Raw genomic sequence first — 22896 nt, 5'->3', positions numbered from 1 at the left:
AATAATTCTGAAGAAAAAAAAAAAAAGAAGAAGACATATAAAGAATAAAATCACTCACCAAATATAGATATTCTGTAATAGATATTCTGATATCACCTTTTAGGAAGGACTTTAAAATTGGCCAGCTCAACAGCAAAATTGAGGATGAACAAGCCCTTGGTCCCCAGCTCCAGAAGAAACCGTAGGAGCTGCAAGTATGTTTAAACCATAAAAGCTAAATCATAAAAAATGAAAGGATACATTTTCTAACACAAATCAGTGAGATTTGTGAAGAAAGAAGATCAGTGAGAGGTTGGAGGAGGCTGGTGGTGCCAGATTGAGATGAATAAGAAACGTGAAGCTGAGTTCCAGAAACTGCGCAGAGACCTTGAAGAGGCCACTCTGCAACATGAGGCCATTGCTGCTACACTGAGGAAGAAACATGCAGACAGTGTGGCTGATCTGGGAGAGCAGATTTACAACCTTCAGAGAGTGAAGCAGAAGCTTGAGAAAGAAAAGAGTGAACCTAAGTTAGAGCTTGATGATGTGGTGTCCAACATGGAACAAATAGTAAAATTGTAGGTTAGTAACAACACAGAAATGTGAGACAGTAAGAAAGATTATGTGAAACTGCAATGTAAAACCAATATACTTCATTAGAGCAACCTAGAGAAAATGTGCAGAACTCTGGAAGACCAGATGAGTGAGTACAGAACCAAAGCTGAGGAAGGCCAGCGCACAATTAATGATTTCACCATGCAAAAATCCAAGCTGCAAACAGAGAATGGTAAGGGCACAAAATATACTGTAGCTATTACAATTTGTCATGTTTATAAAAACTTACAACACATTTTTTTTATTTTTTATATTTTGACTTGACCTTTCAGGTGAACTGTCCAGACAGCTAGAAGAGCAAGATTCCCTAGTGTCTCAACTGACCAGAGGAAAGCAGTCCTACACTCAAAGATATCAAGAGACAACTGGAGGAGGAAGTCAAGGTTTGCTTAAGTCCATAATGTTTTCCTAGAGGTTGAATTATTTTTACACATTAGGACACTACACATCACTAACAATTGGCTCAATTTTTTTCAGGCTAAGAACGCCCTGGCCCATGCAGTGCAGTCTGCTCGCCATTATTCTGATCTTCTGAGGGAGCAGTATGAGGAGGAACAGGAAGCCAAAGCTGAGCTGCAACGTAGTCGCTCCAAGGCAAACTCTGAGGTGGCTCAGTGGAGAACCAAGTATGATACTGATGCCATCCAGAGGACTGAAGAGCTGGAGGATACTAAGTAAGAAGCAAAAATATACTTTGACTTCATGTTTTATTTTCTGGCTTATTATTTTTTTATTAAGCTCTTAAACTCTCTTTATAATTATACAATTAGAAAGAAATTGGCTCAGCACCTCCAAGAAGCAGAAGAAGCTGTGGATGCTATTAATGCTAAATGCTCCTCTCTCAAGAAGACCAAGCACAGGCTGCAAAATGAGATCGAAGATCTCATGGTTGATGTGGAGAGATCCAATGCTGCTGCAGCTGCTCTGGACAAGAAGCAAAGAAACTTTGATAAGGTAATACAGGACAACATTATATTTCATTTGTTTTATTTTATGAATTTAGTCAGTGTTTTTCCATTTTTTTTTAAATATATATATATATATATATATAATTTTATGTAAGCAATTATGCAAGAGCCTAATATAAATACATAATCAGGTCCTGGCTGAGTGGAACAGAAGTATGAGGAGTCTCAGACTGAACTAGAAAGTGCCCAGAAAGAGTCTAGATCTCTCAGAACTGAACACTTCAAACATAAGAACTCCTATGAAGAGGTCTTGGATCATCTTAAGACCATGAAGAGAGAGAGAACAAGAACATCCAAGGTTTCCAGAGTTTGAGTTTCTTGACAATACACAGTATTTATCTTCAGCTTATTTTTCCTTAAACATTATTCCCTATTTAACAGAGGACTTTTCTGACCTCACTGAGCAACTTGGAGAGCCTGGAAAAAGCATTCATGAGTTGGAGAAAGCAGCTGGAGCAGGAAAAAGCAGAGATTCAGGCAGCCCTGGAGGAGGCTGAGGTAACCTTGGAAATGTTTTCTTTTGTCCTTTTTTTACGTTAATCTAATTTATTTTAGGAAAAATAATAAACTTGGTTCAGCTGGAGTTCAATAAAGTAAAGGCTGACGTTGAACGTAAGCTTACCAAGAAAGATGAGGAGATGGAGCAGGCCAAGAGGAACCAGCAGAGAATGGTTGATAATCTTCAGAGCTCACTTGAGTCAGCGACTCGCAGAAGGAATGAAGCCCTCAGACTGAAGAAGAAGATGGAGGGAGACCTCAATGAGATGGAAATTCAGCTCAGCCAAGTGAACAGGCAGGCAGCAGAAGCCCAGAAACAACTCAAGGGTCTTCAAGGACATCTCAAAGTATGCTAACTTAGATCTTTAAATAAAACAATGTGACACATTGTTGGAAATTCAACAAAGAGTATTCATTTACAAATCTTGTACATTATAGGATGCCCAACTTCAGCTGGACAATGCTCTTCGTGGTTTTGGTTGTACAAAGAAATAAAATATCTGACTTGTGGACTCAAAATATGCCCAGTCAAATGGCATTTCTGAATACAAAATATCTTCACATTTTTTTCAGGAGGAACAGGCCAATTCTAATCTGGCCAAATTCCGTAAACTGCAGCATGAGTTTGATGAAGCAGAGGAGAGAGCTGATATTGCTGAATCTCAGGTCAACAAACTGAGGGCCAAGAGCCGTGATACTGGATCCAAGGTAAGTGTTATATAACTATATTATAACAGACAAAATCAAATGTTAAATGACTTGACAGATGTGGTTTATATTGCCATAAATGTAAAGTATAAAAAGCAACTATTTATTTTTGACAACATTCAAGCGGTCTTGCTATGGAGAGCTAAAGACAAACCCATTCAGAAGGCAGACAGATAAATGGCCATTTGAAAGGAAACATCAAAATGAATCTTAAATGATTATTGGAAATCATGGGCAGAATGTATTTAATTTTCTAATAGAGTAAAATAAGATCCACCATACATCTTTTGTCCTGCCTTGTTTTCTTTTCTCCTTTGAACAGAAAGGACATGATGAGGAATGAAGCTCTTCCATCATTCAGTATCTGATGTGTCTCTTTGAATCCATTAGTCTGTAGCATAATAGAATAAAGCAAATGTTCAACTGAAACTTCTGCCACATTGTCTTATTTCAAAAATAAAATGGATCACCCGGTCTACCCCACATTGCACAACAAATGTAAGAATGTCTTGTGTTTTTATATTAATCCAATTTGACAAAAGCTGTGAAATCCCATTGATTGAACTGAAAGTCATCCACAAATTTAGTTGTCTGGGCTAAATACTTGAATTGAGTCCAAATACTTACTAGTCTTACTTTCTTATCAGGCGACAACTGACATATCTTGCAGTACACTACTAATTCTTGCCAGACCCCTCATATACACAACACAATTACTGATAAACAATGCAGACAAAATCTTAAATATGTTTAAATAGATTGGTACAGAGATTGTGAAATTTGACTTACCATCTGAAACAGTCCCAACAGACAAAAATATTGGAGAAAATATCTTTCAGACGAGTGAACCCTCCAGTACAGAACTACTCTATAGGTTAGAGTGATGTGACAAGAAGTGGGTTCTGTTGCTCCAGATGATATAGTGGCTCATCCAGAAGTGTTGAAAAAAGGAGGAGTCTATAGCAGAGCAATGGGGAGTAGCAAGGGGGTTACTCAACACTTGAGACTATGAAGAAAGTATGGCGACCTCAGCACTTGTCACTTGTGCTATGTTAAGAGCTCCATCAATCTTAACACTTACTACATTTCGGCCCTACATTCATGACGGTCTATGTGATGCAGTCTCAGCTTTTGAGAGTTCAAGGAGGTTAAACTATGTGTCAAATATGACATGGAGGGAGCATTGTTCTCCCTCAATAGGTCATGAAACATAAGCAGTAAGAGTCCTTGCCAAGTAAAGGACGTCTACAATGAACATGTCCTAAATACTAGATCTCAATGTATGACAGCAGCTTAGCTGATCTTTTCCAGGTTATCTTTGTCCTCAAGGCTACAGTAAAGGAAAGAATGCCATGTAAACAAGACAACTTGTCCTGTATGTCCCCTGAGTCAGCTCTCTGAGGGACAGCAACAGACGTCAACAGACACCATGCTATGTCACTTCATGGTGTAGGGCATATGGGGGCTATCCGTCAAGTTTTTAGCATCGACACATGATGCAGTAGATTCATAGGGCAACTAGAAAACCAATATTTGTCTTGAGAGAGAACAAAAATATAATGTCTTTATTGTCTTGAGGTATTTTCTGGGAAAACAACTAAACACTGATTTTTTTAAACATTATAGTTTAAAAAAAGGTAAACAAAAAATATAGTTATATACTGTAGAAGACTTACTTTCCATCATGGAAATCAGCTAAAAAAAACATCACTTCCATGAGACCCTAACCAATGCACAAGCATAAAGGCACTGACTAAAAATCTAATGCAATTTTTTGCATTATGTGTAAAACATTATAACTGGTTTACTCTGCTTTCTAAAAACTAGAAGGTTATCTACCATTAGTCTAAAAATTGCTTTTGATGAGTATAATGGCAATATAAAACTAATGATTTAATTTAGCACAAAACATGTTATATGTTTTATAATATCACACAACCTATTCTCACACACAATAAATGGGTCTTTATACATGAACAAATATAGCAGCCTTTATATTTTAGGAAGGGGATCCCTTGCAAAAGGATCATTATATTTGGGAGTCCTTGGCATCACAACGTTTGAAAACCCCTGTGCTAAATGACTAAATGTAAATGTAAAATTACATACAGAACACAACCAATTCTACAGCTGGAGGATGTTCAAAGAAAATAAAGCCCAAACCTCAACCCTTTTGAGTTAACTAATGGTCCCATCACAGGTGTAAGTTCAAAGCTCATAAATTAATCTTACTACTGAAAGCTTTACTACTAAATTTACTTCTGATGCTTAAAACTTCACACCTATGTACATGTGATAAGCATGTGATACATGTAAAAATAGCCATTATATTAAACAGTGTTCTGCACAATGCAGTTATGAATGGCTCATATGATGCTCCATTATTTGCTGATAATCATGACAATCGCAGTGCAGAGCTACAACCTCCAGAGGGTGTCCCTTAGTGATAAATACAGTTGTGCTCAAAAGTTTGCATACTCTGGCAGATACTGTGATATTTTGGCATTGATTTTGAAAATATGATTAATCATGCTAAACAAAACTGTCTTTTATTTAAGGATATTGATCATATGAAGCCATTTATTATCACATAGTTGTTTGGCTCCTTTTTAAATCATAATGATAACAGAAATCACCCAAATGGCCCTGATCAAAAGTTTACATACCCTTGAATGTTTGGCCTTGTTACAGACACACAAGGTGACACACAGAGGTTTAAATGGCAATTAAAGGTTAATTTCCCACACCTGTGGCTTTTTAAATTGCAATTAGTGTCTGTGTATAAATAGTCAATGAGTTTGTTAGCTCTCATGTGGATGCACTGAGCAGGCCAGATACTGAGCCATGGGGAGCAGAAAAGAACTGTCAAAAGACCTGCGTAACAAGGTAATGTAACTTTATAAAGATGGAAAAGGATACAAAAAGATATCAGAAGCCTTGAAAATGCCAGTCAGTACTGTTCAATCACTTATTAAGAAGCGGAAAATTCAGGGATCTCTTGATACCAAGCCAAGGTCAGGTAGACCAAGAAAGATTTCAGCCACAACTGCCAGAAGAATTTTTCGGGATACAAAGAGAAACCCACAGGTAACCTCAGGGGAAATACAGGCTGCTCTGGAAAAAGACAGTGTGGTTGTTTCAAGGAGCACAATACGACGATACTTGAACAAAAATGAGCTGCATGGTCGAGTTGCCAGAAAGAAGCCTTTACTGCGCCAATGCCACAAAAAAGCCCGGTTACAATATGGCCGATATTGACACGCCTCACAGCTTCTGGCACACTGTAATTTGGAGTGACGAGACCAAAATAGACCTTTATGGTCAGAACCATAAGCGCTATGTTTGGAGAGGGGTCAACAAGTATTGTGCTCCTTGAAACAACCACACCGTCTTTTTCCAGAGCAGCCTGTATTTCTCCTGAGGTTATCTGTGGGTTTTTCTTTGTATCCCGAACAATTCTTCTGGCAGTTGTGGCTGAAATCTTTCTTGGTCTACCTGACCTTGGCTTGGTATCAAGAGATCCCCAAATTTTCCACTTCTTAATAAGTGATTGAACAGTACTGACTGGCATTTTCAAGGCTTTGGATATCTTTTTATATCCTTTTCCATCTTTATAAAGTTACATTACCTTGTTACGCAGGTCTTTTGACAGTTCTCTTCTGCTCCCCATGGCTCAGTATCTAGCCTGCTCAGTGCATTCACGTAAGAGCTAACAAACTCATTGACTATTTATACACAGACACTAATTGCAATTTAAAAATCCACAGGTGTGGGAAATTAACCTTTAATTGCCATTTAAACCTCTGTGTGTCACCTTGTGTGTCTGTAACAAGGCCAAACATTCAAGGGTATGTAAACTTTTGATCAGGGCCATTTGGGTGATTTCTGTTATCATTATGATTTAAAAAGGAGCCAAACAACTATGTGATAATAAATGGCTTCATATGATCACTATCCTTAAATAAAAGACAGGTTTTTTTTGCATGATCAGTCATATTTTCGAAATCAATGCCAAAATTTCACAATTTCTGCCAGGGTATGCACACTTTTGAGCTCAAATGTATGTCAAAAAGTATCACCAGAAATCACATCATTTGGATCTTATTACAAGAGCTGTATTTCCAGTACACATGTGCACATCAGTAAAACAAGACCTAATGTTATTCTGTTGGGAGGGATTTAAAAAAAGCTGAATCAGTTTATCAAGAAACGATTGTAGATACTTCTATAATGAATATAAATTATTTTACACAATTAATAAAAATTAAATGAAATAAAAAAAAACATTGCATCTGGCATCAGGAGCAACAGATCCTTTACACATTTCAGCATATAAACTATTGCAGGGTAAACTTCTAAAGCAGCGAATGGGAGACCACAGCAAAATATTATTTTTGCCTTCCCATTTGCTCAAACAGCAAAGAAAGACTACATTATTGCATGTGCATGACTTTCCAAAAGGATTGGATGGATTATAACAGTCAGAAGAGAGAAATATGTCAAAATTACTGTCACTCCCTCAGCAGCTGTGGTAACTACTTTTAATGCTAGGGTAAAAACCAATATCCAACTTAGAATCAATTTGGGGAAGACCATGTATACAGCGCAACAAGTAAAAGACAAATGAAGAAGCCACTGTCCACTTAAGAAATCTTTATTAAATGTCTTGTTTAAGAAAAACTCCAAAATTTAATCACATTTATGGTGGTAAAAATAGTGTTCCAAAGTGGCAAAAGACAAAGGATTTCCATTGAACCTTTTGGCTGCAACAGATGCAAGACCATCCTAGTCTCTTTGACAAAAGGAAGCTCAGATTACACATTTCATTAGCCATAAGGTGCCACTACTTCTTCCATTCTTACTCAAGAGTACTGTTAAGCCAGGGTGAGTAGACAGCTGAGAATGAGGGTCTATAAAGGACAATGGGGCTTAGAATAGACAGCCCAAGTGTTAAAACTAAGTAAGGTGCTTGATGAGAGGGTTCAGAATAACTGTGGGAAAAGAGGTCAAGGCAGGCCTGATTATCCACTGAAGGTCTTGAGTGATGGCTCACAAATCAATGCTGTTGACCTGACAATAAGTTAACACTGTATACAAGCAGATCTGGGGCTAAGACGGGTAGTTTGACCTGGTCAACATGTTCTTTGTTCTAAGACAAGTGTGATTCCAACTAGTAAGCACATTCATGTTACCAGGAGCACAAAAAAGAATAGTATCACAGCTGTTATATACTTTATTTGGGTTGTTGATGCGTAACATGTATAAGAACTTTTTTTTTTATTAACAAAGATATTTTGGGTTAAGATTTAAATGAATGTATAAGGGAAAGTGCATTTCTTCGGCCCTTTTACTTTAAGCATTTTTAATAACAATTCTACCTCACTAGTTCATTTTAAGTGGTTCTGCGTTGTGACGAATGAGTTAAAAAATGAAAATTTCCCATGTAGCCTCTCAATTAATGTGAGGTTGTAAAAGATGCATGCATTATTATGTGCATTTTGTAGTATCCTTTTTATGTATTTGTTTTTGGTAGCATTGGATTTATTTATAGCTGGTGCAAAATCTTGTTGAAATCAGAATGGATAGGGTGCTTATAAAAGACCATGGACGGAGTTGTTGTTTGTCCCATTTTCTATGAATACACATGAACTTGGTACAACCTACAAAACACAAGTCATGGACATGTCATTGTATTGTCTAGAAAGGTCAAAGCTGAAAACATGAGCAAGCAAAAGAGAGATGCAGCTGTCTCTCCATAGGCAAGAAAGCAAGTGTAGATATCCATTGTTGCCATTACAGCTGTCGATTTACAATTTGACTGTACACTGATTGCCATCTTGCTTGTGTAGCATTGCTACCTTGCCTTTATCCTTGAGCACAAAGATAAACCTGTGAAATTCCTAGTGCATGTGTTTCTCTGTTTGAGGACAGATTGAAAATGATACAGTTCTAGACAATCTTCCTTCCACAAGCGAGTACATCATGTTGGGTGCATGACAGGAGAACTTTTCACTTTCCATTATCTGAGAAAAAAAGATGATGCAGGAGTTTTGCCTTACAGGCAAAGTACACTTCAAGGCTGAAAGCTAGCTATCAAGTAATCTTTGCATAATTATGATTTTATTTATTAAATAATAAATATACTTAAATTGATACACAATGTTGTCCACAACTACAAATGCTTTACCTACATAAAGAAACTTTATATCATTCATAAACACTATAAAACAAATTCCACAGTGAAAACTGATGTGAGGAAATAGAGATACTTTAGTAAACTGTAGTAAAGTGTGCTTTAATCTTAAGACTGAATGATATGATAATGTGACAAAAATAGCATCATTGTGATTTAGATCCTTTCTGATCTTTCACAATAGCAGCGCTCAACACCACAGCACATGCCAAACTAATGTGACTCAAATAAATTTTTTTTCTGGCACCCCAAAAAGAGCTACGCACACAACAACTGAGCCAAGCCAAATACAGGGGGTCAATGTCACAGTCATTGTGCCACTATATAAAGAGATGCTTTACAGCACTTTGTTCTAAGCTAACCTCATTGTACCACCTAAAGGTAAGATGGTTTGTATTTGTAAATGTTTTACCTCTCTGTCTTGAACTAGCAAAGGAGAAATAAGATTCAATGAGGACATGTGTTTGTGTGTGTGGACTGATAAAAGGACAAGATTTAATAGAATAACAAAACTTTCCGTTGTTGATTAAATTCATATTTATTCCACTGCAAGGACCAGCACTTTCTTGGACTTCATCTGAGTAAAACAGGGTAAGCGATATCTATTAGTAAAAGTCAAAATGCTGAGTTGTTTTGTTGTTGTAATATTTATGCAATACTTTATATTGAAGCTTGTTTATTGAAAGAGCAAATAAAGGATTAGAAATACATTTATGGAAAGCAAGAGTCATATTAAGTGTGAATCTTGTGGACATCACGTCTTCATTAATGTTTAGATTATAGGGCTGAACTAATTTTTTAGATTGCAATTGATCTGAATCTATCTATCATCGTTGCCTTAGTTTGATTGAAAGATGGGTGATATGGCGATGGAGGAGTTTGGGCCAGCCGCTCCCTTCTTGCGGAAGTCAGATAAGGAGCGTCTGGAGGCCCAGACTCGCCCCTTCGACATGAAGAAAGAATGCTTTGTGCCCGACCCTGAAGTTGAGTTCGTCAAAGCCTCCATCACCAGTAGAGACGGTGACAAAGTCACTGTTAACACTGAGTTTGGGAAGGTCAGTATCTCTTGGTTATCAGGATCTTATCTCTGGATTGTTTATTTAACAGTTTTTGATGTGGATATAACTACAGAAGACTATTTAGATTTGAAGTGTGATATGAGAGTCAACCAGAACATTTTTGTGTGTTATCCACAGACAGTAACTGTGAAGGAAGCTGATATTCATCCTCAGAACCCGCCAAAGTTCGATAAAATTGAGGACATGGCGATGTTCACCTTCCTTCACGAGCCAGCTGTGCTGTTTAACCTCAAAGAGCGTTACGCAGCCTGGATGATCTACGTGAGTCAAAACTTGCGGTTCGAGATCTTAGACGACCATAAAACTACCCACAGCATCTTATTATCTCTTGTTCTCTCTTCTAGACCTACTCTGGGCTCTTCTGTGTCACTGTAAACCCCTACAAGTGGCTTCCAGTGTACAATCAGGAAGTTGTCGATGCTTACAGAGGAAAGAAACGAACTGAGGCCCCTCCTCACATCTTCTCCATCTCAGACAATGCCTACCAGTACATGTTGTCAGGTGATGCTCTATCTGGCTTGTAGAAATGATTACAGATTTACAATGCAACTGTACATGTTTCAAATCATCCTTTGTTTTTTTATCCCACAGACAGGGAGAATCAGTCTGTCCTGATCACGTATGTAATACACATTATGATTCACTGTAGTAAAATATTCCTCCTTTCAACCACATATTGTTTCTTTGCTGCATTTCATGAGTCTTCTAATGGCCTTTTTTTCTATTCCAAGTGGAGAATCCGGTGCTGGAAAGACTGTGAACACTAAAAGAGTGATCCAGTACTTTGCGAGCATTGCAGCAGCAACAACCGGCAAGAAGGATCCATCAGCGGAGAAAAAGGTGCGTAATTCCTAAAGAATGGCTTATATGGAAGAATAAGTCTTCTAGACAGCATAACATAATAATCTCTTTCTAGTTCAAAACAAAACGTATGCAAATGAATCATAAGGATCTGTCAGCACTTTGTTTGAAAGACTCTTAATGCTAAATAAAACATACTTTATAATTGAATGAAACAAACAATGCCCTTATTCTGGACTTTGGACTTTAAATGTAAGATTTAGATTTTTGTACAATAGTAATCATTATTATTATTATAATTATAATTATTAGTATTATTATTAGGGTACAACAGGGGTAAAGGCCCCCTGGGGTAAAAGGCACTTATTATTTTATTTTCTCCCAAAACACTTTTTAGCATCAAAATCTAACACAGCACTTTCCTAAACACCTGTTCAGCATTATACACTACAACATTTTCCTGATCCATGAGATCATCACGTGTTATGTCTAAAGGTTGATTTGGAGGTAATCTTATCGAATTAATATATATATATATATATATATATATATATATATATATATATATATATATATATATATATATATATATATATATTTTTTTATTTTTTTTTTTTTTTCTCAAATCTGGCAAATTTAAGTAGCTAATGAAAAACCTTGAAATCATCACATTTATTCTGAGACAAAATACTTATTTGTCATTTTCAGTTTTATTCAAGGTGATTAAATGAAATAATAATAATAATAATAATAATAATAATAATAAAGCCAGTACAGTAAGACAAAATACATGTAAAAAATACATTCTCTGAAAAACCTAAATATCTTATGCAGTATTGTTTCTAAAACAAGATTAATTAAATTGATCTTGTTTTAAGGATTTTTAAATATTTTTAAAGCAAAACAATACAAAAAAAATTATCAAGAATAAAATTTTTGCCCTAATATCAAAGATCTTACTAGAAAAAAAGAAATTATGATCCAACGTGAATTTTCTATGATCGTGCCTGATAACATGTGCATGTAAAATGGCTAGAAATATCATTTTAGCTTAGTGTAAAGCTGACAATTTACACAAGGTTTATTTCTATTTCTGCTGCTCCAAACTTACTTCAAACGTACTTCTCTGTGTGCTCGTATGAATGTAACACATCATAAGAAAGTGTTTCACCGCTGTTCAAATGCACTTTGGATCGCATCATTTATATGTATAAATGTTTTCCATCTGAAAGGACTAAATATTAAATTAAACAAATGACAATAAAATGCAAAGTAATCTCTTCAGTAATCAAAATATTTTTTGAATGTAACTGTATATATATACATATATTACCAAACTGTTTACAGTGTTATTAAAAAACAAACAAAAAACAACATCTATTGGGTTGATTCTCAGGGTACTCTGGAAGATCAAATCATTCAGTGTAACCCCGCTCTGGAAGCTTTTGGCAATGCCAAGACCATCAGGAATGATAACTCTTCCAGATTTGTAAGTAGCTTTCCATTGGTGTATTTTGTATAGGCTTAATGTTAAGTTATGTTATATGAACATGTTATATATTGTAGTCCTACCGTATTTACAGGGTAAATTTATCCGTATCCATTTCGGAGTAAGTGGAAAGTTAGCTTCTGCTGATATTGAGACTTGTAAGTACTTTACTGCCCAATATCATTCCAACAATTACACATTAATAAAGAAATGAATTGCTGTTAAGATATTCATCTGTTCATTGATTTATTTAGATCTTCTGGAGAAGTCTCGTGTCACTTTCCAGCTCAAGGCTGAGAGAGACTACCACATTTTCTATCAGATCCTGTCTCAGAGAAAACCAGAACTTCTGGGTAAAATTACCCATAAAATGTATCAACACGGTCAACATTGTCTCTAAATGGAGGAGCCATTTCTGATCTGTTTTCTCACTTTTCTTCAGAGATGCTGCTCATCACCAACAACCCTTATGACTACAATTTCATCTCCCAAGGAGAGATACAAGTGACCTCAATTTGTGATGGTGACGAGCTGATGGCAACAGATGTGGGTGTAACATTATGTTAAAATAGAGACACTTCACTGTGATACCACTTTAAGAAAAAAAAAAAAAAAATAAAATAAAATAAAATATATATATATATATATATATATATATATATATATATATATATATATATATATATATATATATTATAAGGAACGGTTCACCCAAAAATGTTGTTCCAAACTCGCCCTTAAATTCTTCCAAACCTGCATAACGATTTTTTGAAGAACATTCACTCTTTTTTCGTACAATATGAAAGAATATAGGAACCAGGGGCTGTCAAGCTCCAAAACGTTTACAAAAAGCACTGTTGAAGTAAAAAGTCAATATGACTTGCCCATGTGAAAAGACTAAGTCTTAATTTACTGAAACTCAGAAAGCTTTGTGAACCCTCTGCAAAACATCTTTTGTGTTCTATGGAATAAAGTCTTGTGGGTTCGTATTTCTTTAAAGAGTTTATATGAATGACTTTGATGTTCTGGACTTGAAGAATATGAATTTTAAAAGACTGCACATTTTCTCTAGGAAGCTTTTGATGTGTTGGGCTTCACCCAAGAGGAGAAGAACAGCATCTACAAGCTGACTGGTGCCATCATGCACTACGGCAATATGAAGTTTAAGCAGAAGCAAAGAGAGGAACAGGCAGAGGCTGATGGGACTGAGGGTTAGGATAATCTTAATAAAGGTAAAAAGTCTCTAATATACTGAATATAGAGTAATAACTCTATTCTTTTTAAACTGTAGATGCTGACAAAATTTCATATCTGATGGGCCTGAACTCTGCTGACCTCATCAAGGGTTTGTGCCACCCAAGAGTCAAAGTTGGAAATGAATGGGTCACCAAGGGACAAAGTGTCCAGCAGGTAGAAAGAAAATTAAAAGGACACTAATGAGTATTACCTACTCATAATATCATGGGTGGTTTCCCAAGACAATTCACACTTTATTCCTCGTCAGGTGTACTACTCTATTGGTGCTCTGGCAAAGTCAGTGTACGAGAAGATGTTCCTGTGGATGGTTATAAGAATCAACCAATCCCTAGAAACCAAGCAGCCTCGCCAGTACTTCATTGGTGTACTGGACATTGCTGGATTTGAGATCTTTGATGTGAGTTTATCTTTCCAGATTAATATTTTGATTTGATTCAAAGAAAATTTTTTCACACACTCTACTTTTATTAAAATGTGCAGTGTTACATTGTTTGTACCATTGTGATTGCACACTGTCCACTTGCAGTTCAACACTTTTGAGCAGCTGTGCATCAACTTCACTAATGAGAAGTTGCAGCAGTTCTTCAACCACCACATGTTTGTGCTGGAACAAGAGGAATACAAGAAGGAGGGTATTGAGTGGGTCTTCATTGACTTTGGCATGGACTTGGCGGCTTGCATTGAGCTTATTGAGAAGGTGGGTTGAATGAAATAATATTAGGTTGACCAACCTACTGGGGGGGATTCCACATTAAAATTGACATATTGTCTGTCATATTCTGCTCTTTGATGTAGCCCATGGGTATCATGTCCATCCTTGAAGAGGAGTGCATGTTTCCTAAAGCCAGTGATGCCACATTTAAAGCTAAGCTTTATGACAACCACTTGGGGAAATCAAACAACTTCCAGAAGCCCAGGATTGTCAAGGGTAAACCAGAGGCTCATTTCTCCCTGGTTCACTATGCTGGCACAGTTGACTACAACATTTCAAACTGGCTGGTGAAGAACAAGGATCCTCTTAATGAGACTGTTGTGGGATTGTTCCAGAAGTCCACCTTGAAACTGTTGTCTATACTGTTTGCAAATTACGCTAGTGCTGACTGTGAGTACACACTGAAGTGTGACATGAAATATAATAAACCCAAATTTTACAATAATAACAAAATGAATGTATTTCACAGCGGATTCTGCTGGTGGTAAGGGTGGCAAAGGAGGTAGCAAAAAGAAGGGTTCTTCTTTCCAAACAGTGTCAGCCCTCCATAGGGTATGTGAGATTTTAATAATATACGTTTACTTTGTCTTATAAGACTTAATTACATATGAATAAAAGTCCCCAACATTCTACTAACAGGAGAATCTGCACAAGTTGATGACCAATTTGAAGTCAACTCACCCTCACTTTGTGCGCTGCCTGATCCCCAATGAGACAAAGACTCCTGGGGCGATGGAGAATCCTCTGGTCATGCACCAGCTGCGCTGTAACGGTGTGCTGGAGGGCATCAGAATCTGCAGAAAGGGCTTCCCCAACAGGATCCTGTATGGAGATTTCAAGCAACGGTTAGTATGAGCTTTAATAGCTTTCATTACACATCTTATTTTCTCTAAGACTCAAGTTATTTCAACAAGTTTCTCACTGGTCTGTATCTGCTATACAGACCACTGAGATTTTTGAAAATACACATCTTTAAATTTTTTATTAAATGTACTTAACTACATTGGTGTGCACCTCCTTTAAAATATACAGTATTAATAAGTAATCATCAACCCTCACAAAAAAAGCCTCATGTTTACCTCATTCTACAGATGGCACTATAATCGTATTGCTAATGTATTCTTTGAACTTTAGTTTGTCTAAAAATGTGACTTGCATCCATAGCTTCCTGCTGAAATAAACAACACACTGCATGTTCTAACATATACGTTGCATGTAAGTGTCTGCTGAATAATAAAAAGTACTTTTAATTTTAATACATTCCCTTTTTGTAGTTACCGCATCTTAAATCCTGCTGCTATTCCTGAGGGACAGTTCATTGACAACAAGAAGGGTGCAGAAAAACTTCTTGGCTCTCTGGACATTGATCACACACAGTACAAGTTAGGACATACTAAGGTACTGTATAATTTTGGCAAACTTTTATATCAACAACCTCTTCTACTGGCACTCCTCTTTGGTCATCTTTTCTGATGTAAGATCCTTCAAAATACTTTTTTTCTTGCTCAGGTGTTTTTCAAGGCTGGTCTTCTGGGTACACTTGAGGAGATGAGAGACGACCGTCTTGCACTTATTATAACTGGAATTCAGTCAGTGTCTCGTGGTTTTCTATCAAGACTTGAGTTCCAAAAGATTGTTGATCGCAGGTAAGAGTTCAGATTGCTTTAATATATTAACATACCCATCAAAATTTGATACTTTAACGTAATTATCAATTGCCATTTTACATGGCAGAGATGCACTGCTTGTGATCCAGTGGAATATACGTGCTTTCATGGGTGTCAAAAATTGGCCCTGGATGAAGCTGTACTTCAAGATCAAACCATTGCTGAAAAGTGCTGAGACTGAGAAAGAGATGGCCAACATGAAGGAGGAATTTATCAAGCTGAAGGAGGCTTTTGCTAAAACTGATGCCCGCAGAAAAGAGCTTGAAGAGAAGATGGTTTCTATGCTCCAAGAGAAGAATGACCTGCAGCTTGCAATGCAGTCTGTACGTCAATAAACTAAACTCTGCTAGTTACATTTAATAATCAAATGTAAATACAAAATAATGAAACACCTTACCATTCATAAATCTTTTTTCACTCTAATAGGAACAAGATAATCTTGCAGATGCTGAGGAGAGATGTGAGGGTCTGATCAAGAACAAGATCCAGGGTGAGGCCAAAATCAAAGAGCTGACTGAGAGACTGGAGGATGAAGAGGAAATGAATTCCGAGTTGACGGCAAAGAAGAGAAAGCTGGAGGATGAATGTTCTGAGCTCAAGAAGGACATTGATGATCTGGAGCTCACTCTGGCCAAAGTGGAAAAAGAAAAACATGCCACTGAGAACAAGGTCAGTTTTCAACACTGATAATGCTAGAGACTTAAGAACAATGTGTTGAGAGTCCCTGATACAATGACACAATTCTACAGGTTAAGAACCTGACAGAGGAGATGGCAGCTTTGGATGAAATTATTGTCAAGCTGACCAAGGAGAAGAAAGCTCTGCAGGAGGCCCATCAGCAAACGCTGGATGACCTCCAGAGTGAGGAAGACAAAGTCAACACACTCACCAAAGCCAAAGCCAAGCTGGAGCAACAAGTTGATGATGTGAGTGCCAGAAAACATAATACTAAATTTAAAACCATTAAAGCTTTTGCAAATAATTGCATGATTTGTTATAATTGACGGATACAATTTAGCTTGAAGGTTCCCTGGAACAAGAAAAGAAAATACGAATGGATCTTGAGAGAGCTAAAAGAAAGCTTGAGGGTGACTTGAAGTTGACACAAGAGAGTGTGATGGATCTGGAAAATGATAAGCAGCAGATGGATGAGAGGCTAAAGAAGTAAGAGTTTTATTTTTTTAAATCTGAACATGTCATTCATATTTCATGTCCTTAATGTAAAACAAATCATGTTAACTTGGCAGAAAAGACTTTGAAATAAGCCAGCTCAACAGCAAGATTGAAGATGGGCAAGTTCTGGATGCTCAACTCCAGAAAAAACTGAAAGAGTTGCAGGTAAATAAAAAACGATGAGATGATTTTCTTGAATAACTGAGCACACTGAAATTTAATTTGGTATTTCTGACAAATCTAGGCCCGTATTGAAGAGCTTGAAGAAGAGCTGGAGGCTGAGAGAGCTGCTCGAGCCAAAGTTGAAAAGCAGAGGGCAGATCTGTCCAGAGAACTGGAGGAGATCAGTGAGAGGTTAGAGGAAGCTGGTGGTGCCACTGCCTCCCAGATTGAGATGAACAAGAAACGTGAAGCTGAGTTCCAGAAACTGCGCAGAGACCTTGAAGAGGCCACTCTGCAACATGAGGCTACTGCTGCTACACTGAGGAAGAAACATGCAGACAGTGTGGCTGATCTGGGAGAGCAGATTGACAACCTTCAGAGAGTGAAGCAGAAGCTTGAGAAAGAGAAGAGTGAACTCAGACTGGAACTGGATGATGTGGTCTCAAACATGGAGCAGCTTGTCAAGGCGAAGGTGAGAAATGCAAATCATGTTGAATGTCTAAACAATGTGTATTGTATTTGTTGTCAGTCGAGAAAACCAATCAACTACCAATATAATTCATCCTAAAGGCAAACCTAGAGAAAATGTGCAGAACTCTGGAAGACCAAATGAGTGAGTACAGAACCAAATCTGAGGAAGGCCAGCGCACAATTAATGATTTCACCATTCAAAAAGCCAAGCTGCAAACTGAGAATGGTAAAAACACAAGATATAGCTATTATATTACTTAACTCAATTCCTTTACAAAAAAAAAATAATAATAATAATTGTGATATTGCATTTTAGGTGAACTTTCCAGACAGCTAGAAGAGAAAGATTCTTTGGTGTCTCAGCTGACCAGAGGAAAGCAGTCCTACACTCAGCAGGTTGAAGACCTCAAGAGACAACTGGAGGAGGAAGTGAAGGTATTTCTTTTGGTATCTATTTGTTACCTATCGTCCACTGTATTCTATGTAGAGTACAAAGGATAATTCCAATCTTTATAGGCTAAGAACGCCCTGGCCCATGCAGTGCAGTCTTCTCGCCATGATGCTGATCTGCTGAGGGAGCAGTATGAGGAGGAGCAGGAAGCCAAAGCTGAGCTGCAACGTAGTCTCTCCAAGGCAAACTCTGAGGTGGCTCAGTGGAGAACCAAGTATGAAACTGATGCCATCCAGAGGACTGAAGAGCTGGAGGAAGCAAAGTAAGTAAAACAAACAAAATGCCTCTGAGAAGATAGTTTTGGTTTTTAAATAAGAAACACTGAGAAAAAATACCTTATGACCAAATGCATGAACATGAAACAGGGTTTGCAATCTTAAGAGCACTTTTCAAATATAGTTCACAATAACAATAAACAATGCTTCAGATTTTCTTTTGATATATTTTGTTTCAAATATTATAGGAAGAAGCTGGCTCAGCGCCTCCAAGATGCAGAAGAAGCTGTGGAAGCGGTCAATGCTAAATGCTCATCTCTGGAGAAAACCAAGCACAGGCTCCAGAATGAGATTGAAGATCTCATGGTTGATGTGGAGAGATCCAATGCTGCTGCTGCTGCTCTGGACAAGAAGCAAAGAAACTTTGATAAAGTAAGGAGACAAAGTCAAATGAAAAAGATTTCAAACACTTAATTCATAACCAACATTAACTTTTTAACCAAGGATACAAGATCTAATACTATATCTTACTAGTAACAATTTGATCTAAACTGCACTGTTCTCTCTGACTGTATGGTTTACCTTGTTAAATTTAACCAGGTCTTGGCTGAGTGGAAGCAGAAGTATGAGGAATCCCAAACTGAACTAGAAAGTGCCCAAAAAGAAGCCAGATCTCTCAGCACTGAACTCTTCAAATTGAAGAACTCTTATGAGGAGTCACTGGACCACATGGAGAGCATGAAGAGGGAGAACAAGAATCTCCAAGGTAAGCTTGATTGTATAACTGAACACCACAATTTTTTGTTTCCATGTAGTTTCCTTGAGTTCTTACTAAAGACTTTTTTCTATTAAACAGAAGAAATCTCTGACCTCACTGAGCAACTTGGTGAGAGTGGGAAGAGTATTCATGAGCTGGAGAAAGTTAGGAAACAGCTGGAGCAGGAGAAACAAGAGATACAAGCTGCCCTGGAGGAGGCAGAGGTAACACCAAACATTTTGATGTTCAGATTGATGGACCATTTGGCCATCAAATCTCACACTTCACAATTTTAAAGATGTCATCAGTGTTTTGCCAAAATTCCTTTAAGAGAACTGATGAATGTCTAATCCAAATCAAGCAATTATTTAAAGCAATTAGTTATTTTAAATTTCATACTAGGACATCTTGTGGGAGAAGACCCCACACCCCAAAACACTGTGCTCTACAAAAGGTTGATGCAGACAACTAACAAACATCACTTTTACTCTTCATAGGGTTCCCTTGAACATGAGGAAGGCAAGATCCTTAGAGCTCAGTTGGAATTCAATCAGATTAAAGCTGACATTGAACGCAAGCTGGCTGAGAAAGATGAGGAGATGGAGCAGGCCAAGAGGAACCAGCAGAGAATGGTTGATACCCTTCAGAGCTCACTTGAGTCAGAGACTCGCAGCAGGAATGAAGCCCTCAGACTGAAGAAGAAGATGGAGGGAGACCTCAATGAGATGGAAATTCAGCTCAGCCAGGCGAACAGACAGGCAGCAGAAGCCCAGAAACAACTCAAGGGTCTTCATGGACATCTCAAAGTATGATACTTTTAATTCAGAATGTATGATGCCAAAGTGAAATCTCACAAAGTTCTGCATTGTTTTTATTTGTCAAATTTGTGCTTCATAGGATGCCCAGCTGCAGCTGGACGATGCTCTTCGGGGTAATGATGATCTCAAAGAGAACATCGCCATTGTGGAGAGACGCAACAATCTGCTGCAGGCTGAACTGGATGAGTTGAGATCAGTGGTGGAACAGACTGAGAGAGGAAGGAAACTGGCTGAGCAGGAACTGCTGGACGTCAGTGAGAGGGTTCAGCTGCTGCATTCTCAGGTATGGCACATCTGTACGAGTCCACTGTAAAGAAAACCTGTTAACTTTCTCTTAGTTTATTATAGCATCTAAAGATTAAATAAATTTGATTATTCTCAATGTTCAGAACACCAGCCTGCTGAATCAGAAGAAGAAGCTGGAGGGAGACAATTCTCAGCTCCAGTCTGAGGTTGAGGAGGCTGTGCAGGAGTGCAGGAATGCTGAGGAAAAAGCCAAGAAAGCCATCACTGATGCTGCCATGATGGCAGAAGAGCTGAAGAAGGAGCAGGACACCAGTGCTCATCTGGAGCGCATGAAGAAGAACATGGAGCAGACCATCAAGGACCTGCAGCACCGTCTAGATGAAGCTGAGCAGATCGCCATGAAGGGAGGCAAGAAGCAGGTCCAGAAACTGGAAGCCAGGGTAAGCTGCTGACATTTTTTGAAACATTTGTAATGTGATTTCAGTATAATACTTTAATAACTTATTATATGCAGTAAGCTAAACTTCTCCCCCATCTGTTAGGTGAGAGAGCTGGAATGTGAGCTGGAGATAGAGCAGAGAAAAGCTAGCGATTCTGTCAAGGGGATTCGTAAATATGAGAGACGCATCAAAGAACTCACCTACCAGGTAGGGAAAATTTGGCCTGCTTGATCAAATGGACTTCATGATGCTTTTGGTTTCTTTTGTTGATATGCTTATGTCATTTCTTCAATATACATAAAACACAATCTTAAATTTTTTTTATATATGTATTGTATATACTGCTGAACTTCATTAAAATTATTGTTTACTTTTTTTTGCATAGACTGAGGAAGACAGAAAGAATCTGTCTCGTCTGCAGGATCTTGTGGACAAGCTTCAGCTGAAGGTCAAGTCCTACAAGAGAACTGCTGAGGTGGCTGTAAGTATTTGTTCACAGTTGCCATTGTATGCAAAGACTTCTGTAATTATTTTCTAAGGTAAATCTTGAATTTCACAAATATTCTCTGCATATTATATAGGAGGAACAGGCCAATTCTAACCTGGGCAAGTTCCGTAAGATACAGCATGAGCTGGATGAAGCTGAGGAGAGAGCTGATATTGCTGAATCTCAGGTCAACAAGATGAGAGCCAAGAGCCGTGATACTGGACCCAAGGTAAGATTTTAACATTCAGTACAAGTGATTTTGTACACAAAAATAAAAACTTCAGAAAAACCATGAACAGACACAGGTTAATTCAGTGTGACAGTGCAACTTTAAAATCTATAATATAAATAGAAATACATTAATAGATGGTTGCAACCACTACCACTATAACTGATGAAGCAAATTTGGTTGTGTATCTGATATGGCTATCATCCAAAATACATAAATGGATTAAAACCCTTGTCCACGTATCCATCTTAACATACTGCCTTTCTTCTTTATGTTCTTCCTCACAGAAGGGTGCTGATGAGGAGTAAAAATATCACCTGGAGCTCTCCAAACACTGATTGCAATGGCAATCTCTTCTGTAGTTCAGTAGAATAAACAAGATATGCAAATATCTTTAAAACATCCACCTCGTTTATGTTTTTTGTTTTTCAATATAAAGGCATTACAGTAGTACACATACAGTAGAATATATGTCACATACAGTAGTAACCTACAAAAAATTGTCCACTTACCTTTAGTTCTAGTAAATAATACAGTTATCCTTTCTAAGATTGAATAAATTTCACAAAATAAACTCTGAACACATTCTATTTACTGTATCAGAGGTGGGCACAAGTCATACATGTGCAAGTCTCAAGCAAGTTCTTACCTTCAAGGACTAATGTACTGATATATTTATTTCATTTACCCCATAATTATAGAGCTACATTCAGCATCGTAGCATACGTTTTAGGGGGGGGGGGGTACTGATTTCTAATTTCTAATTTCATGACTCTTGACAGAAGTTCTTCAGTGTGTCTGATTCTAAAATAAACATACAGTGACACAGATGAGAAGCATTCACAACCCATGCTCAGTTAATTCAGGTACTCCACTTTCGAGACTACTGCTTGAAACATTGCGTACGTGCTAAGTATAATAGCTGGGAGAACTGGCATGCTGTTTTTTTTATTTTTTATTTTTTTATTTGCTTTAATTTTTTTCGTATACTTTTTTGTGTTTTATCAGGGCTCGACATTAATGCTTGTCTAGGACAAGTGGATTTTTGAAGGGGCAAGTGAAAGAGAATTGTACTTACCTGACTGGACAAGTGGCCTGCTTAAAATGCCAATAACGATGCCTGGGTCACTTATTACAAAAGTTAATATTCTTATTTAGCTGTTGAAAATAATCTTTAGGGCCTGAAATTGACCCTTCGCTAACCTCAGCCCCCCTTGGTTACGGTCGCTTGCTCTGACAAGCTCTGCCGAACTTCCCATTGGAATGAAGGAGAGATTGCCGTGATCGGCGCAATTTTGGCAAAATATTCTCATAAACGGAATGGAGAATATTATTACATGTGCTGGAATGAAGAGTGACAGTGTAAAGCATATTTATCTGACATTTTGTTATAAAAGAAATTGTTAAATTACTCTCTGATTGAAACTGTGGAGACTGTGAATCAGGATTGAGGCAAACGATCATCAGACGCTTTAAAAGAG

General features: G+C 37.6%; 1 protein-coding gene and 1 pseudogene across 1 annotated transcript; both read left to right on the top strand.

Moving 5' to 3' along the window:
• The first annotated feature begins 321 nt into the window (after positions 1–321).
• LOC127434555 (myosin-7-like) lies at positions 322–2555 on the top strand (annotated as a pseudogene).
• A 6921-nt stretch (positions 2556–9476) lies between these two features.
• Positions 9477–21818, top strand: LOC127434661 (myosin-7-like). The gene is made up of 38 exons (XM_051687552.1): positions 9477–9552; positions 9804–10016; positions 10158–10301; positions 10385–10541; positions 10632–10659; positions 10772–10880; positions 12238–12330; positions 12425–12488; positions 12585–12683; positions 12773–12876; positions 13403–13541; positions 13622–13740; positions 13835–13984; positions 14114–14284; positions 14383–14689; positions 14769–14851; positions 14939–15144; positions 15574–15697; positions 15809–15945; positions 16034–16289; positions 16393–16635; positions 16716–16892; positions 16985–17130; positions 17214–17304; positions 17384–17773; positions 17872–17998; positions 18089–18207; positions 18289–18485; positions 18687–18870; positions 19039–19204; positions 19295–19419; positions 19693–20001; positions 20093–20296; positions 20403–20699; positions 20802–20906; positions 21085–21180; positions 21281–21415; positions 21703–21818. The coding sequence occupies exons 2-38, from the start codon at positions 9816–9818 to the stop codon at positions 21721–21723; spliced, it is 5823 nt and encodes a 1940-aa protein (XP_051543512.1). The 5' UTR covers positions 9477–9552; positions 9804–9815; the 3' UTR covers positions 21724–21818.
• The last annotated feature ends 1078 nt before the right edge of the window (positions 21819–22896 follow it).

The sequence above is a fragment of the Myxocyprinus asiaticus genome, chromosome 44 (assembly GCF_019703515.2).
Source record: "Myxocyprinus asiaticus isolate MX2 ecotype Aquarium Trade chromosome 44, UBuf_Myxa_2, whole genome shotgun sequence".
Taxonomy (NCBI): domain Eukaryota; kingdom Metazoa; phylum Chordata; class Actinopteri; order Cypriniformes; family Catostomidae; genus Myxocyprinus; species Myxocyprinus asiaticus.
The sequence above is the reverse complement of the archived record's forward strand: the minus strand, read 5'-3'. Positions and strand labels throughout refer to the sequence as shown.